Genomic DNA, 18,466 nt, shown 5'->3' on the forward strand with positions numbered 1-18,466 from the left:
TATTTGTGTAAACATAAATATCCACTCCAAGCGGGAATAGAACCCGCGACCGTCGGTGTTTAGGCGCCGCCGATACGGCACATGCACCATTATATCAAAGCGGTCGTCAAACAGCAAAAGGTAACTGCTGTAAATTGTTGAGAAATTCCCTCGAGTGTTTATGGGCTCCATCATCAAACATGGTCCTGCGACACAGATGATCACACAGCAGGTAATTGCTATAAATAGTTGAAAAGTTCCCTCGCCTATCTTTCGTCTCCATCATCAGACTTTAATGGCACTTGTAACTTATATAGGTGCAAAGTTCTCACCAATAGATACGAATTAAGTTCAAACAGCAGGTAATTGCTATAAGTCGTTGAAGAGTACCCTCGACTATCTTTCGTCTCCATCATCAGACTTTAATGGCACTTATAACTCATATATATGCAAAGTTCTCATCAATGGAACCGAATTAAGTTCAAACAGCATGTAATTGCTATAAATCGGTAAAGAGTTCCCTCGACTATCTTTCGTCTCCATCATCAGACTTTAATGGCACTTGTAACTCATATAGGTGCAAAGTTCTCATCAATAGAAACGAATTAAGTTCAAACAGCAGGTAATTGCTATAAGTCGTTGAAGAGTACCCTCGACTATCTTTCGTCTCCACCATCAGACTTTAATGGCACTATCAGACTTTAATGGCACTTGTAACTCATATAGGTGCAAAGTTCTCATCAATAGAAACGAATTAAGTTCAAACAGCAGGTAATTGCTATAAGTCGTTGAAGAGTACCCTCGACTATCTTTCGTCTCCATCATCAGACTTTAATGGCACTTATAACTCATATATATGCAAAGTTCTCATCAATAGAAACGAATTAAGTTCAAACAGCAGGTAATTGCTATAAGTCGTTGAAGAGTACCTCGACTATCTTTCGTCTCCATCATCAGACTGAAATGGCACTTATAACTCATATATATTCCAAAGTTCTCATCAATAGAAACGAATTAAGTTCAAACAGCAGGTAATTGCTATAAATCGTTAAAGAGTTCCCTCGACTATCTTTCGTCTCCATCATCAGACTGTAATGGCACTTATTACTCATACAGGTGCAAAGTTCTCATCAATAAAAACGAATCAAGTTCAAAAAGCAGGTAACTGCTATAAATTGTTGAAGAGTTCCCTCGACTATCTTTCTTCTCCATCATCAGATCGACTCCAGACCTTTATTAAATAGTAGTGCTTTATATTACTTAATGAAAATATGATTAAATTTACTAGTCACCCTTACGATTTTCGAAAGTTTCCCTCGATTTCTCTGGGTTCCCATCATCAGATCCTGGTTTCCTTATCATGGTACCAAACTATGAATATCTCCTTTCCAACAAAAAAAGAATTATCCAAATCGGTTCATAAACGAAGAAGTTATCTCCGAACATACATTAAAAAAAAAATAATATATACGGTCGAATTGAGTAACCTCCTCCTTTTTTTGAAGTCGGTTAAAAATAGGTAATTCTGATGTTACGAAACTAAATGTGATTTCAAAAATTTCATAGTTTTCAAAAATATCTATAAAATGATATGAGGGCACACGCGATTATATTTTTCTAAATCTAGAACAGCCTAACTAGGGAAGTATTTTTCTAATACTAATGTGGTGGCAAACGTGTACGGTCCACCCGATGGCGAACGGTTATCCTAGCCTATATACGCCTGCAACACCAGAAGTATTGCAAGCTCCCTAACTCCCCTAGAAGTTCTGGCCACTTTAGTCACCACAGCCACACGATGCTACCCGAGAGAAGCGTTAAGTAGCTGTGATCCTCTTCACGTTAGAGGCACTTGCCCAGACAAGCTGCTACTGTATCTTAACCATTTAAAAAATCATCGCCAAATAATACTGCTCATAAGAAGTATTGTTTTCCTGTAGTGTGTAAGGTAGCAATAGCTTCTGAATGTGCGCTATCTTAAAGCAAGTGTAAAATCGGCAACGCGCTTGCAAATTGCGAAGTTTGCGTGTATTGTCGAAGGCCTTAGTTTTCAGTAACAGTTATTAATCATCAGGACCGTAGACTTATTTTCGACTCTAGTAAACAAAATAAAATATCTTAAACTCCCGGGTATTTAAGATGTCAACATTATATTGTTCAAGAATATGTTTAAATAGTAATAAAATAAAGATAGTAAAAACAAACAAATCCATTAAAAAGTAGTACGGGTTATTTAATTATTATCGGTAGAACAAATCTGTGAAGATTATAAAAATGTTGGAATTATCGTAATAAAACTGATAGGAAAATAGTTTATCGTTGATAAATAAATATAAACTATATCTTATCAGAGCCACTTATTAAATTATCGTAGCTGAGATTTATAAATGTTAAAAACTACAAAATATAGCGTTATAAATAATTAATGTACTAGATGCGCCCCGCAATTGTACTCGTATAATTTTTGATCCCACAGGTACGTCAGAATAAAAAGTAAACTATGTGTTATTCTTGATCTTTAATACGTAATAAGTTTCATCTCAATCAGTTTATCTTTGTTACTTTTAGTAACTGTATAATTTAAAATATAAGTAGTAATGTCATCATGTCTCCTGGGGGGAATTGGGGGTAGGGTTGTCAATGCCCTTGCGATGCTTCTGGTGTTGCAGACATCAATAAGCTATGGTAATCGCTTACCATCAGGTGAACCGAACGCTTATTTGCCGGCTTATTAATATAAAAAAATGTTTAAAGTTTAATTATCACATGACGCAAAAATTTAAATAATTACCAATTAGCGTATAAATCATGTTTTTTGGATTAATATTATTGCACATATGGATTAATTTATGATAGACCATAACTTATATTTTAAATATATTTTTTGATTATAAGTTAAATTTAGCTATTTATTTACATTTATTAAAAATACCATCCACAATACTTATAGTATGTATATTTATGTTTTACTTTTATATCATTTGCATTTTAATCATTGTTAACTTCATATAATTAACAGTCAATAATATACCTGAGAAAGTTTGTTAAAATAAAATGTTATTTTTTGCTTTCACGTAAAAAATATTACATATACAAATATAATTGTGTTTGCTCGCAAACGAAAAAAAAACCGACTTCAATTACATCGACGAGTAGTACAACGTAGATCGACGAAAAAATAGTCAAGTAACTGCGCGTTATCAAAGATTACTCAAAAAGTATTTATCAGATCTCAATAAAATTTATATGTGACCACATGACAAACATCAGCTTTCGATTAAATTAAAAATTATCAAAATCGGTACACCCAGTAAAAAGTTATTGCGGATTTTCAAGAAGTTCCCTCGATTTCTCTGGGATCCCATCATCAGATCCTGGTTTCCCTATCATGGTATTAAACTAGGGATATCTTCTTTCCAACAAAAAAAGAATTATCAAAATCGGTACACCTAGTAAAAAGTTATTGCGGATTTTCAAGAGTTTCCCTCGATTTCTCTAGGATCCCATCATCAGATCCTGGTTTCCTTATCATGGTACTAAACTTGGGATATCTCCTTTCCAACAAAAAAACAATTATCAAAATCCGTACATCCAGTAGAAAGTTATGCGGTATAATACAACGTAGGTCGACGAAAAAAGCGTCAAGTAAAAACGCATTATTAGATATAGCTCGAAAAGTAGTTGTTAGATCTCAAATAAATTTAAATGGGACCAATTGGCACACACCACCTTTCGATTATAAGAAAATTTGTCGAAATCGCTCCACCCAGTCAAAAGTTCTGATGTAACATACATAAAAAAAAATACAGTCGAATTGAGAACCATCTCCTTTTTTGGAAGTCGGTTAAAAAAGTATAGAAATTTAAGGGATTTTCGGATTGAAAAAAAAAGACAGGATGGATATGCTTACTAATAATAACGAATAATATTGCATTGTTACACACTTGTGGCATTGCAAGCGATTTTCAATCAATCAAATCATATTTTTCATTCAATTGGGCTTCAAAACATTTTTGAACCATCGCTTCACCTAGAAATTGTTTATTAATCGACTACGGTAAATGTAATGCTACCACCAATTCGAAATGTATATTTTGATGAATTGAATTTTCAAGAAATTCAAATTATATTAGTTTATTGCTTTAAATTTGCTCACATGCTTTCCATGAAATATATAATCTTTGTCACTTATATAATCTTAGACTGAATAATATGCTTTGTATTTTAAACAATTTAATAACGTAAATTTAACAAAAATACATTGCTTGGTTACAAAATAGATTATATCAACAGAAAAGATAAAAATTATATCATTTTTCGGATCTACTAATTTCAAAATATGTTTTCTTATCTAATAGAAAAATAGTCATTATAATCAATTCATCATGTTATGTATTTATAATTTTTATACATCCAATTGTAATCTTCTATACCTACCTTCCCTATAAATGTAAATTTGATGGGATATTTAGAGGGGCGGATGAAAATAAGAAGACAACGATGTACGTTTCGTATTGTCGCTCTAAAACAAAAATATTCAAAATATTCTTCAAAATAAAATGAGTAGGCTCATACAAAAATGAATAACTTTAGGAGTAGTTGGGAGAATATACTCTATACATTATGTATTTTTATTGCATTGTACCACCTAAGGACCTTGGCATCTAGTGATACATCAGCATATGGAATGAAGTATTCGATCCCCTGACGTATCAATTCCGATATTTCTTGTTCACAACTCGACGGATCACAGGAAAAGAAGCAAGTCCGCTGCCAAGAGTAGGATGCAAAAAAGTGTCGCATCTCATCCCAATCAGCTGACTTATATCGCCACACACGTCTGGTTCTGGTAGGACTGGTATCCAGAGGGTGAAAGTTAGATACAGACTTTAACCACACAGTGATCAGATGTGCCCAGGGGAGCCGCAACTGATACCGAGGACCGGTCTGGGTCAGTTGTCAACAGAAGGTCCAAACAATTAGGCGTATGGTCCTCAAAGTCGGGTACTCGTGTTGCTTCTTGGACCAGCTGGGTGAGATCTATTGACAGAGCAAATTTGAGCGTCTCTCTCCCGGCATGGTCGGTATTCTGGTATGGGAACAGCCAGCCTTGGTGGTGAGCGTTAAAATCTATACCATTGGGCAGCGTGATACCGACGTTGGACCATGTCAGCTGTCTCAGCGAGATAGTCAAACATCCGAGTCGTCTCCCGATTACCACCGTGCGACCGATAGAAACAGGCATACACAATCTATTACATGCCTGTGTCCAATAAACATCACACGATGGAAAGGTTAGGTATCTCCAAGTTACGTAGACGCCGGCAGCAGACATCATTACGAGCAAACAGACTCCAGCGTGAGATTTAAAGTTATGCTCGAGCGAATACCCAGGGTACTTCAGGTACGTTACATCTGCTGGACTACCAATTTCCATCTCCGTAAGAAAAAGTAAATGTGGCATCTCAGTCTCCAGGTGGTGGTGAACTGCAACGAGATTTGAGTGCAATCTTCGTATGTTGGTGACGTGTATTTTGAGAGGAGGTGCAGCCGCTGTTTAACTTTTTACTCTTCATTGATGTGGTCAAGAGGCGAATAGGAAGGGAAATGGAAGTTGTACGAGGAGTTACGTTTATAGACTTCACGATTTGCACAGAAACCGCACTGATGGAGGGTTCGACTGGGGACTGTGGGGACGGCCAAACCCAAAATCGCCATCGGGTCCTCTCACCGGTCGCCAACCCGCACGATGGAGGCCATCCCTGCATTTATCGTTAGGTGGCGGGGCAGCCTTTCATACGTGGCGAACCTACTAATTGGGCCCCCTACTATCTACGGTCGGCCAGCGGTGCGCCGTGCTTCGGATCTCGCTACCCTCCCGATCAAAACCTTCGTCGCAGCGACTACGCAAATCGGTATCGTGTCAAAACACAGCAGCGCAACTATACATACCCATTCCCTTTGATTGGCTATTACGAGCATCGTTCCGGAACACGACGCGCCTCACGGCATGATAAGTCGTGTCGCAAGACGACTCACTTGGCGGCGTGTCTTTGCTCGTTGGGTGGCCTACACTAGCCACGGCCGAAGCCTACCACCCATGTATATTGTTACTCGTTTTGCACCACCCAGGGGTCACGTGTAGCGTAAATAGGGTTAAGACCTGACTTGGTACATCCTACGGACGCGAGTAACTGCGACACCCAAAAAGCTGAACCCTACGAGATAGATCAAAATAATGTTCCACAGTATTGTACACCTTAAAAAGGTCTACAAAAAGGTCAACGATGGTATAATTATGTATACCTCTTAGGTATAACCCAAAATAACTGTTTTTTATCCTTTACTTTTAACGAAAAATAATGGCTTATATATGAAACGTTTTTAACTAATACAGTATTAATCGTTATCCAGTTAAGTACCGTTTATAATAAAGAAGACATTCATTTCAAGGCACAAGGCACTGGTACTCGTCCGTTTCATGCCACAAAACCACATACATTCAAGACCATAATTAAATTATCCGTAGGTTCAAAATGCGACTGTTCCACCTTGAATGGTCCCCTTTAGTTTTTCTTTTATAATATACACGAGTACATATCGAATAGATAAAACGATTGCCGCCTCGCAGTATTCATCGCACCTTAGCCCAAAGCAGTAATGGAGTCGATACCGAAAGATGAAATATTTGAGTTCAATAATGACACCCTACAATATCTTCGAAAACAATATAACTTAGATAAAACAGGCAGAATTGACGAAGCTATCAACATTTTGGAGGAATGGATTAAAAAACAAAGCCATTTTTTAAAAAAGGAGTATCGTGAGTATCATCAATTTTTTTTTTTCTTCTTCCGTGCAATATAGTTCATGGAATATTTGTATGGAAACGAATATCTATTTCGATCCAAGAATCGTTTTAATTTTTTTTTTAATGTGGTAATACTATTTTTAATTACGAAATACTTTAGCGTTATCAATACATTTAAATTAGAGTTTTCAGTGTAATACAATTCATTAATTATATGTTTGGAAATGGTTATCCACGGAAAGATATAAAATGATTAAGTGTTTTATAAAATAATTTAGCACTTTTGTCTTAAATATATTCCTGACAGGATAAATATTCGTAGAGAAATTTCGAGCAGGGTAAACAGAGACACACAGGTACACTATACACAAGGGCAGCAACACAGCAAGAAATATTTTGGCCCTCGGTTTCCGACTGTGAAACGAACCTACAAAATAAACAAATGATACTGGCGTCAAATAGTACCTGTGGTATGTAATGCAGGGTCAGCAACGTGCATGTCATGCTCCTCGTGTTACAGACGCCCATAGAATATGTATTAGGAGGACCGTTTGCATATTTGTCACCCATGTAGTATAAAAAAACCATGAAACTGGTTTACGACAGACCTCAAAAGCTTTGGATCGTTGTAATTTTTTACTTTTATACATATTGCGTTTAAGCCTATAACGTTATTTACTACATACATCACTACATAGTATAAAACTAAGTCGCTTCCCTCAGTCTGTATGTTAAATTATATGTTTTAAATTTTATATTTAGTATCAGCATTGCACACGTGCGAAGCTGGGGCGGGTCACTAGTTCTATAATAAATTAAAATACCCTGCTGTGGTATAAAGCAATTTCATTAATCTGCGATATAGCAACACTTAAAGTTCTCCCCAAAAATTGAATAGTTTAATAATTTTTATATGTTTTTTATCAATCAAAATCGATGATAATTGACATCATAGTAATTCAATCGCAGTCTAAAAAGGGCAAAGGTATAAAAACAGATACCGCAATTGCAAATATTTTTATTTCTCGTTAAATAAATGTTCACTGCGTACATTGCGTATTTAACTTAATAATAAGTATAATTGTTAATTAAACTCATATGTAACTATTTAGAACTGTAGCCGCTGTTAGCCTAAAATAAATAAAATTAAACCGAAATATCTGAATATTTTCCAAGGCAACAGGAGTTTTAAAATAACCTGAATACCTAATGTCTAAATAAAATTCGTTTAATACGGATGTTACAATTTTCCTGTGCACATTGTTAAGGTACGGTCGGCCAAGAAAGTGATGTACCAGTTTTGATTTAGTTTCCTGGTCATCGAAAATTACAACAAGGTTCGTTATTAAAAGATATCACTGAAAGAGACGCATAATAATGACGTAAACCCAATTGATAAGTATTCATACGTCATTATTATACATAACATTTTAAACTCTATTAGGTATAAATAATATCGTTATCAATAAAATCAGATAAAGACGGCAATGGAAGTTGTCAAATTGATCTGCAAGCGAAACTAATCTTTATCACCTATGAATCTGCAAGCGGCATTCAACTTTAGGGTGGTACACCACTTTTTTGGCCGACGGTACATGTAAGTGTAAACTTATACAATTTTAAATTGGAGCATGATTTTGTAATGTGCAGGAAAATTGTTTTTTTACAAAAATAAAATATTTTAGTAAAACTTCACATTAAAAAAGAAAAGCTTTTGAATTTTTTGATTGAATAATATTTAGTAATAATAAAATCATAATTATAAATGTTGTCTCTAGCTAGCCTGTCTCTACCTCTCTATTTTTGCCCAATTTTGAGCCAGAATTTTGCTCAAAATGAAAGGCCTGATTACAATAAAATTGTAACATTTACCATGCTATCGCTGATAAATGTGTACTCATAAGCAGTAGCGTCAGTAGAATGTGAACCTTGTATCGGAAGTCCGGAAGCAACCACAATACAATCACAGGCGCCTAAACCACAACAATACGTATACAAATGTAACAACTGAGTATTATTTGCAGTGACTTCTGACACCACAGTGACTACTACGAATTGTTTTCAAATGTCAAAACAGTTAATGTTCGAAACACTTATCTACTGTAGGTAGAGTAGTATAATTTTATTAGCTTGGTAAAAAAATAAACATCCAGACTACTAATGGTTGCCATACCTAGAAGCCAGAAGTTTTTTTTAAATATATCTAGGTCGGCAAACAAGCGTACTGCTCACCTGATGGTAAGCAATTACCGTAGCTTATAGACGACTGCAACACGAGATGCATCGCAAGCATGTTGCCGACCCTATCTCCAATTCCACCCAGGAGATCTGGTCACCTTACTCACCAACAGGAACACAACACTGCTTAACAACAGTATTATTTAACTGTGATCTTCTGTCAGATCGAGGTACTACAACAGTCGGGCTGCTCCATATTTTGAGCAGGAAATTTCCTGCTGTGCCCTACTTCAGTTAATCATAATTTAACAAGTCTATCTACTCTTTAAAAAAATAGCTTGGTGATTACACGCTGCTTTTCTCCAAATGTATTTAGCTAGCATTTCTCCAAAAACGACAATGTTATGCTTCACTTTTGAACAAATAATAATTATGATTTTAAATATTTTTTCTTAATAATCGAAATTTAACTAATAATTATATCGACATATGACTGAGCTATCCCAGCTATCGATGATAATAATATTACTGCTTTGAGTGCGTTTAGGCGTCCAACCGAGCAACTTGGTGGAACGTGTTAGTGTCACGCATCAATAAATAAAATATTGTATGCCATTTCGGACCATTTTCACAAAATCTCTAGAAAACTTTTAAGGAAAAAATGTATATGACTACGCAGGCTTTTCTTGGCCTTCGAGAAATGGAAATAAACACAAATAAAAATGTGACTTTTTGCCTTTTGATAATCGTTTTCAATTTGAAAGTAGACTTTCTAACCCTACATAACTAAACTATGTTCAGAGTCACGTTGTAACTAAATATTCGTCAGACGGATATGGAATAAAAACGTCAATTTTAGCAAGACTTTTTAAAAATATCTTTTATGGCATAAGACGAAAAAATAAATATTACCTACTATTAATAAATACTAACTAAATAACACCAAAAATATTCTAAAACATTTCTATGTATAGCTATTACACGCGTCAATATTTTTGAGGACCATAAATAGCATTTGTGCATTACATGCAACTGTTTCGTCATTCTTAAAGCCTTTTATGGATATAGTAACAAATCGATCACGGAGAAATAGAAATATATTGGCTTAAATACTTCGAACGTCAGGACCTTGATACCATCCTTAACGATCTGTGACTTTAAGAGTGGTAATGGCATCTGTTATAGCTTCTGCAGCCAGGGCTCAGTATATCACGGTGAAACATTATTGCATAAAGATTAATCTTAATATATATAAATCTCGTGTCACAATGTTTGTCCTCAATGGACTCCTAAACCACTTAACCGATTATAATAAAATTCGCACACCATGTGCAGTTTGATCCAACTTGAGAGATAGGATAGTTTAAATCTCAAATTATAGTCGCAATTTTAATTTATTGCTAACTAGCTGACCCGGCGAATTTCGTATCGCCTAACAGTCGATTCTTTAATTTTATTTTTTTTTTTTTTTTTTAGAATTTTTCTCTCCGTAAGAACCATCCTCGTACTTCAAGGAATATTTAAAAAAAAAGAATTAGCGAAATCGGTCCAACCGTTCTCGAGTTTTGCGCTTAGCAACACATTCAGCGACTCATTTTTATATTATAGATTATTTGTCTGTTATTATTTGACAGTCACAATTATCTGTTAACTCCAAATGATTCTAACAGATGTCGATACCTTTCGACTGGGTTGAGTAAGTAATCAATAGATGGCGCTGCTATGGTAAATCTACGAACGTGTCATATAAGCTACATTTTAACAGCATAATTACCACGTGTTGTTGACGCTATAAAATTAATTAAATTTATTTTGTAGTGAACGAAATACTGTATAGTTCATGTAATATAACAAAAACTTTAGCCACAGCAACGCGTGGCCGGGTCAGCTAGTTATACATAAGTTTAGCGTATTACAGAAAATGCATAGCGGCCACATTTTTTTTTTTTTTTTTTTTTTTTTTTTTACACGGTCGTCTGTTCCTAAAGTAAGCAACTTAATGCTTGTGTTATAGGTATAGTTTTAAGGTTAGTATATTCGAACACATTTAGTCCATAGTGGCAACCGCGCCCTTGATACGCACTGTAAAAGTGTTTTATTTCTGGTGTTTCTGTACATTCCTTAAATGATCATAACTGGCAGATTGATCATAAATAGTTGGCAATATGAAACTATCTTTGTTTGCCTTGTTTTGTGATGTAATCTCTCTTTTTGATATTGAGCTATCATCAGATCCCTTCTCATGTTCCTCTTCCATTTTTTTTCAAGCCATTTACGTGTCTACTAGTATTCAACTACTACTATGTTCCTCTTGTATTTGCAAATCCGTTTAAAATACTTTAATATAGTAATATGAGTTTCAAAATCAAAAAATATTATTATGTATCCATAAACTGACATAGAATTTATAACATAGAATGACGTTATTTTTAAATATTTTTATTAAAATGAAAAAGTAGTGCAAATAATTTTAATTACAATAAAACTAAAAAAGTTTTTAAAAGTTGGGTAATAAAATTTAACACGGTAACATTTACAATTACATTTATAACTTTTTATTTTACATTAGTTACAATATATAACTTTGTATTATTAACAATAACACCTGAACTTCCAAAATAACACATTTACTTACAATTTAAAAGCTTACTTCCAAAAATTTTACCATCGGTAAATATCGCTAACTGTCAAAAGTATGTTCAAAGTTTCCTATGTAGAAATTTTACATTACTTTGCAAGTATTTTATTTTAAAGAATTAGCAGTAAAAAAGTAGTAGCTGTCAAAAAATGTACATATAATGTACATATGTATTATAAAAGATATATAACATGTCTCAAAGTTTATAGACGCCTACAACATCAAAAGTATCGGAAATGCGTTGCCGACCCAATTCTTCCCGGTAGCTCTAGTCATAGGTGCTCCTTACTCACCACGGGTACTGTAATTTTCTGTAAAGTTGAGGTACATCCTCAGGCAGGTGGTTCCAAATTTTGAGAAAATACTTCCCAGTGTGCACTAGTTAAATTTTGTATAATAAATACACCAATACCATTTTTTTTAGCGAGGGATTATTTAGAAAGAACAATAATCATAAGCAAAGGATCGGTGGAAAGAGCTAAAATGAAGTTGGACAAAATATGCACATTTAGAACACTATATCCGAATTTCTTCGGAGTTCATGACGTTACGAACAATGAGATCCTTGAAGATTTGTAAGTTATTTTCAATATTTACATCTAAAGTTATAAATTAAAAGGACTTCTTTGTTTGTACTTATCTTAAGATGTAGGGGACTTTAAAAAAATCTAATATTAAATGATTTGTATGGTGATCTGTATGATGATAACGATGGATTTCATAGCTTGTAAAATTTTAAGAATTTCCGACTTTAAAATTATATATTGGTTTTGAACATTATTTATTAATTGATAGTCTTACACAGTTTTTATGAAGTACCATCAACAGTGACTTATCCGACGTTTTTTTTTTTGAAAATTTAGATGACATTTTATCGTGAAAGTCACTTATTTTGTAGAGAAATTCGTAAGCTACAAATATATCATTTATAAACCATTTTTCTCTGAACAAAAATATATTTAAGTTGTTGAATATATCCAATATTTTACAGTAGTTATTATAATCTTTTAATTTATATATTTAGAAGGAACTTCTACGGTAATGTAAGGTTAATATTTTCAGATATGGAGTATATCTACCAAAACTAACACAGGATAATTACAGAGTTTATTTCTTGAAAAACAAAGCTGAACGTTTTAATACAGGATTTATGGACTTCTATAGATATTTTATTATGGTAAGGGTTTAGCCTCTTTGAATGTAGTCTCAATGCATTTGCTCTCAACGTTTGTACACACAAACTTATGCTTTTTTTTAATTTTCATAATGTTTTTATCTTAAATCTGTCATCAAATTTAAATGTAACTTTTCTTTTTTTAATTTATCATTTTTTTATTTATATATGTTGTCATCTTTGTAATTTTTAGTACTCTGTAGATACCTATCTTTCTTTTCTTCTGTAGATACTTTACTTCAATCACATAAAATTAAATTAACATACATTTTAGCAATGCGAGTATCTTCAAGCTCACGACTATTGTAACGGTCTAGTAATAGTGATAGACTACACTGAGGCTAACATGTTGGAAACCATTAAATGGTTCAACCTAGTTGATTTGAAGGAGCTGCTAACAATTTTGAAGGTAATATAGGAAAATGATTGTTATATATTATAGTATACGCTTCAGTATGTAATTCTATGCTGGGAATAGGCCTCTTTCTTCCTGTGGGAGAAGGATCAAAGCTTAATCCATCACGTTGCTCTACTGCGGGTTGGTGAATATATTACTTACTATGAGTAACGATCGTTATCAGTTGTATATGATAACATTATTATCTAGCTTATCTTGCTTTACGAGGCACGGTGTTCAGAGCCACAAGGACTAAGAACCAGACCAGAAATAAATATTTGTACAAACACAAATATCCACTCCAAGCGGGTATCGAACCTGCGACCGTCGGTATTTAGGCACCACGACACCAGAGCGGTCGTATTTTTAGCGTAAGCAATTGTTATTTATTCAGCCTGTATCATCCCTTTGTTGGGCATTGGCATCTTTCTCCCTGTAGGAGAAAGGTCAGAGTTTAATCCAGCATGCTGTTCCACTGTAAGTAGGTGGATAACACATATGTCCCTGCTATCCATAACAAAACAACATCCATTACTATAACAGAGCGATCGTTATATTATATTTCATGAATCTATTTTTAGATTGCTTTGTCAACGTAAAGACTTTTTAGTGTTTTGAATCGTGATGACTGAATGGGTAGAATTATTTAATAGATTAATTATTTAAGTGAAATTAAAAAAAAACAGTGTCTGGCTCAGCTCTGCCACGCGACTGACTCCGGTCACCATAAGAGCGATTACCGGGATGAAATGTTCTATAAAATTAATCAAACCAAAATGTTAATATGATAAAACTCTAACATAAAATAATTAAAAATCGACGTTTGCGACAGTAACGTTAGGGCAGTAACTGTGTTTATACTATTAAATCTTACATAAACAGCTAAAGCCGCTATAAGAAGGCTGTCTCTTCTTAAGGAGAATCTTTGTTAAGACATCGTATCGATCTGTATAAAAGAAATAGAGTAATTTATTATTAAGTTATCAAGCCTGCTACTTATCTTATATGCAATACGGTAAGCCGCATTAATTTTTAATTTCCTATTCAGGAGGGATATGGTCTACGGCTTAAGAGTTTGCACTTTTTATCAGATTCTAAAGCGGTTGAAACGATTGTAAGTTTATTCAAACAAGTACTGAGCGCCAAATTACGTGATCGTGTCAACGTTCACAGAACATCGGAATCGTTACATGAATATATTCCCAAGGAAATTTTGCCAGTAGAATACAAGGGCAAGGAAAAATCGTTGCTTGAACTTCACAGTAAGTGCATGTAATTTAATATCACATTCTAATAAGTATTACTTTCAGTCAACTAGTAAAGGTAAAAGAATTGTGTATCATTTGATTCTTTTATGACATTTGTTCCAAACATTAGGTTTGCTTTTCTAAAAATGTTATTCATTGAACCCGCAACCAAATGGGAATAAATAATTTTAATGAAATAATGCAAAAACATATATAATTTGTAACCTTACACAAAGATCTTAATTGTTCTGAGCAATTTCTTAGCTACCTAAGAAATTGAATGTTTAGTTATGATAATGCAATAATTTGTTAAGGATATTTAGAAGACTTTTTATCAAAGAAAATAAAGTGCATAGCAGTGGAAAATATTTTGAGCATTTCTCGCCATATTCTTCAATTTTTACTTTCTTCGATTTTTGAAATCAATAACTTAAGTAACAGTCCATATATAAACATTAAACAAATAATAATATATTTAATCATATTTTTAGAACATTTCAAAGAAGTGCTTTCATCCAACGAGTTCAGTGACTATTTACGAGAGATGAGCAAAGCTTGTACAGACGAAACCTTGAGACAAACGGACAATCCTGATGTTCATAGTTTAAGTGTGCAAGGAACATTCAGAACATTGAGCGTTGATTAGAGATGGTAGTAGATGGTGCCAAAACATGTAATTGTATTTGTAACGGTTATGGATAAATTCTCTTGTTGATGGAAATTTAAATAAAATTATTATATAGAATCAAACATCTTTTCGTATATTTAATATTATTTCATAGCAACTTTCAGAACCGTTAATTTGAGGATCATCATCATTATCATTCCAGCCTATTGTAGTCCACTGTTGGACATGGGCCTCCACAAGTTCGCGCCGAAAATGTGCGAACTCAGGTGTTTTGCCCATAGTCACCACGCTGGGCAGACGGGTTGGTGACCGCAGGGCTGGCTTTCTCGCACCGAAGACGCTGCTGCCCATCTTCGGCCTGTGTGTTTGAAGCCAGCAGTTGGATGGTTATCCCGCCATCGGTCGGCTTCTTAAGTTCCTTAGTAGTTAGTTTAGTAATTTGAGGATAAAAGTATAAAAATATTTTTAAACCATTACTGTGCAACTCGGGCGACTTACACAGCGACGATTCATAACGCCTTGTATATATGGTAATAAAATATGGTCTTGTAATATATGGCAATAAAATCACCTTTAAATTTTTTGTGTCATTAACTCGTTGTAGATTTTAAAACTATGATATCTTCCAAGATATTTATTGAAATCAAATGATGTCAAGGACATGTTTGATCAAAAAGAAATGTGATGAATAACGCACTTAGTTGTATGAGTGTGTAACGCACTATTTTAGGTTTTTTTTTCAAAACTGTTTACCACATAAAAAGGTTATAATGCGTTGATCTTAAAAGATTGACATATATTCTTTATTGCACTTTAAAAAAATCATAATTACAAGTCATTTTTTACAAAAAAATGTTGGCAAGGGCGAACTTATCTCTGTAAGAGATCTCTACCAGTCTACCCATGGTGGTGAGAGAAGATGTTATCGCGGGACTCATAAGCGCATTTGTGATAAAGTGAGAAAAAAAAACTGAAAAAAAAATTAAAAATAAAAAAAAGCCATATACCTATTTTGCTATATACACATTCAGAATTAGTGATATAAAATACATATATACTTAAATACATACATAGTTACATGCACATATACATGCATACATACCCACATACATACCTACATATACACATACATAAATACATACATACACACATACATACACATATACATACATACACATACATACATACATACATATATTGAGAATACAACAATTATGAGAGGTTCATAGCCTCGGAGAGAAGATGTTTCCTTAGTCTGTCCTTGAAAGCATAAATTGAAGTGCTGTCTTGGATCACTCTCGGTAATGACATATGTTGTCGTTTAGTTTTTTTTTTGAACTTTTAATGGCGATTAAGTTTGTTCTACATAATTTTTGCGTAGTTTTAGCTATTTACGCAGCTTAAGGTCTCAAAAAATATCAGTTTTCCCGTTTTTAACATTGGTAACATTTCTTATTAATGCTTGCTCCTATTGGTCAAAGCGTGGTCTTATTATTGCCTTTAGCCTTGCAACACAAATATTTTTTAAATACGAACTAATAGTTCCTGAGGTTAACGCTTTTAGGCAAACAAACTTTTCAGCTTAATAATATTAGTATACACCATAAAGTGCCTAAAAATAATTAATAGCAAAGTCTACATAACACAATAGTGAAGTACAGCTTTTTTCATTTCCATGTATGATCTAGCTTACTTGTCCATCACACATGGTTCACTGATCTACATCTTACAATAATGTTATGGGGTAACACGCATTTAAAAAACTACAGTCTAATCTTGAACCTCTTCCTTTTTTGAAGTCGTTTAATCAAGGATTAACTCAAGAAAATAACTTGTTGTACTCAATTATTTAATAGTAATAATTTAGTTGTGAGATAGATACCACTACCATACTTCGACAGGAAGCTATTACCTTTTTTAACGAAAATATAAGACTACCTCCGTCCCAAGTATGCTAATCGCATTACCTATAACTTCACAATAGTGTAAGATCGGTTTACTTCACTTAAAAGTAATAATCGGTTAAAAGTGGATACATTTAAAAGTTTCAAAAGATTATTTTTAACACCACTTTTAAGATATTTACTGGCCTTCTGTTTTGTGGTATATAATACTATCTATTCAACTTGACCTTATCTATTCAACTTGAACTTGATCTTTCTCGAGATCAATCATAAATAATACAATGTTTAATTGCTGTGTTAGTTGCTGACGCCGCGTTGGTGCGTTTCGGGCTCGATTCCCGCAAATGACAAACATTTATATTGACGATACAGGTGTTTTCCGTGATCTGTGTATTTGTGCAGTCATTTTGGGTTTCCTGGCCGTGCCTCGGAGTGCACGTTAAGCCGTTGGTCCCGGTTGTTATCATGTACATCTGATAGTGATCGTTACTCATAGTAGGGAATATAATTGATAGAAAATTGAGAGAAGATTTGTTAGTTTTAAGTCATAAAAAAGGGATTAAATCGAAGGTAAAATTTACGAAAGTTACAAAAATACAAAGTGTAAATAATATTATGGTAATTTATCACCTCCTTAACACGCAGGAAGAAAATATCGCCCAACCTTGGAACATTAAAATGACGGCAACAAGCAAAAGTTTGGGTAAAAATAAGCGCCTACATTTGTTTGCTTGTAAATTGCGTAGGAATCTTTGTTCCTTGCAATAAAAGTCACTTAAAAGGAATTTCGGTCAACATTAAGGTGAAAGGCCCTACACAAGTAAGATTGAAGAGGGTCGCGCTGTTAGATGTGGCTTAGGCACAATTAATTAATTCTGCGTTTATAATAAATATAAATTGTTTCTTTTTGTGTTTTAAAGCTTTTATTTAGCTATATTATTGTGCTAATATGTTTAGCGAATGAGCTATTTAACGGTTGAAGTAATGATAAGATCTTCGCTATCTCCACCGGTTCTTTATTAAATAATTAGTAATTTAGTAATAATAATATAAAAAACAACGCGCACGTAGTAAAATATAAAACAGAATTAATAAATTGTAAAACCTAAATTATAAAGAATAATTCAAAATACAAATTCTTGACATCTATCAAAAAAATATTTTTATAAACAAAATAAAAACAAGGAAATGAGGTTTCATTATCATTTCCATATAAAAAGTCTATATATGTGGATACACCACATGTGTGACTAAGTCTATACCTATGTTATAAAAATGCTGTAATATGTTTAAATTTGAAGATTTTTTTTTTTAATATTTTTGGACGACGTTTGATAATCGCTGTATATTATTTTACTAGTTTTGATCTATATTTCTCTTTTTAACCGACTTCAAAAAAAGGGGGAGGTTACTCAATTCGACCGTATATATATATATATATTTTTTTTTTAACCGACTTCCAAAAAAGGAGGAGGTTCTCAATTCGACTGTATTTTTTTTTTTTTTTTTT

General features: G+C 33.6%; 1 protein-coding gene across 1 annotated transcript; it reads left to right on the top strand.

The window, feature by feature from the left end:
- The first annotated feature begins 6,639 nt into the window (after positions 1-6,639).
- Positions 6,640-15,174, top strand: LOC123663364. Its single transcript, XM_045598054.1, has 6 exons — positions 6,640-6,802; positions 12,031-12,181; positions 12,669-12,783; positions 13,055-13,189; positions 14,226-14,439; positions 14,916-15,174. The coding sequence occupies exons 1-6, from the start codon at positions 6,640-6,642 to the stop codon at positions 15,068-15,070; spliced, it is 933 nt and encodes a 310-aa protein (XP_045454010.1). The 3' UTR covers positions 15,071-15,174.
- The last annotated feature ends 3,292 nt before the right edge of the window (positions 15,175-18,466 follow it).

Source organism: Melitaea cinxia, chromosome 20 (genome assembly GCF_905220565.1).
Source record: "Melitaea cinxia chromosome 20, ilMelCinx1.1, whole genome shotgun sequence".
Classification (NCBI taxonomy): Eukaryota; Metazoa; Arthropoda; class Insecta; order Lepidoptera; family Nymphalidae; genus Melitaea; species Melitaea cinxia.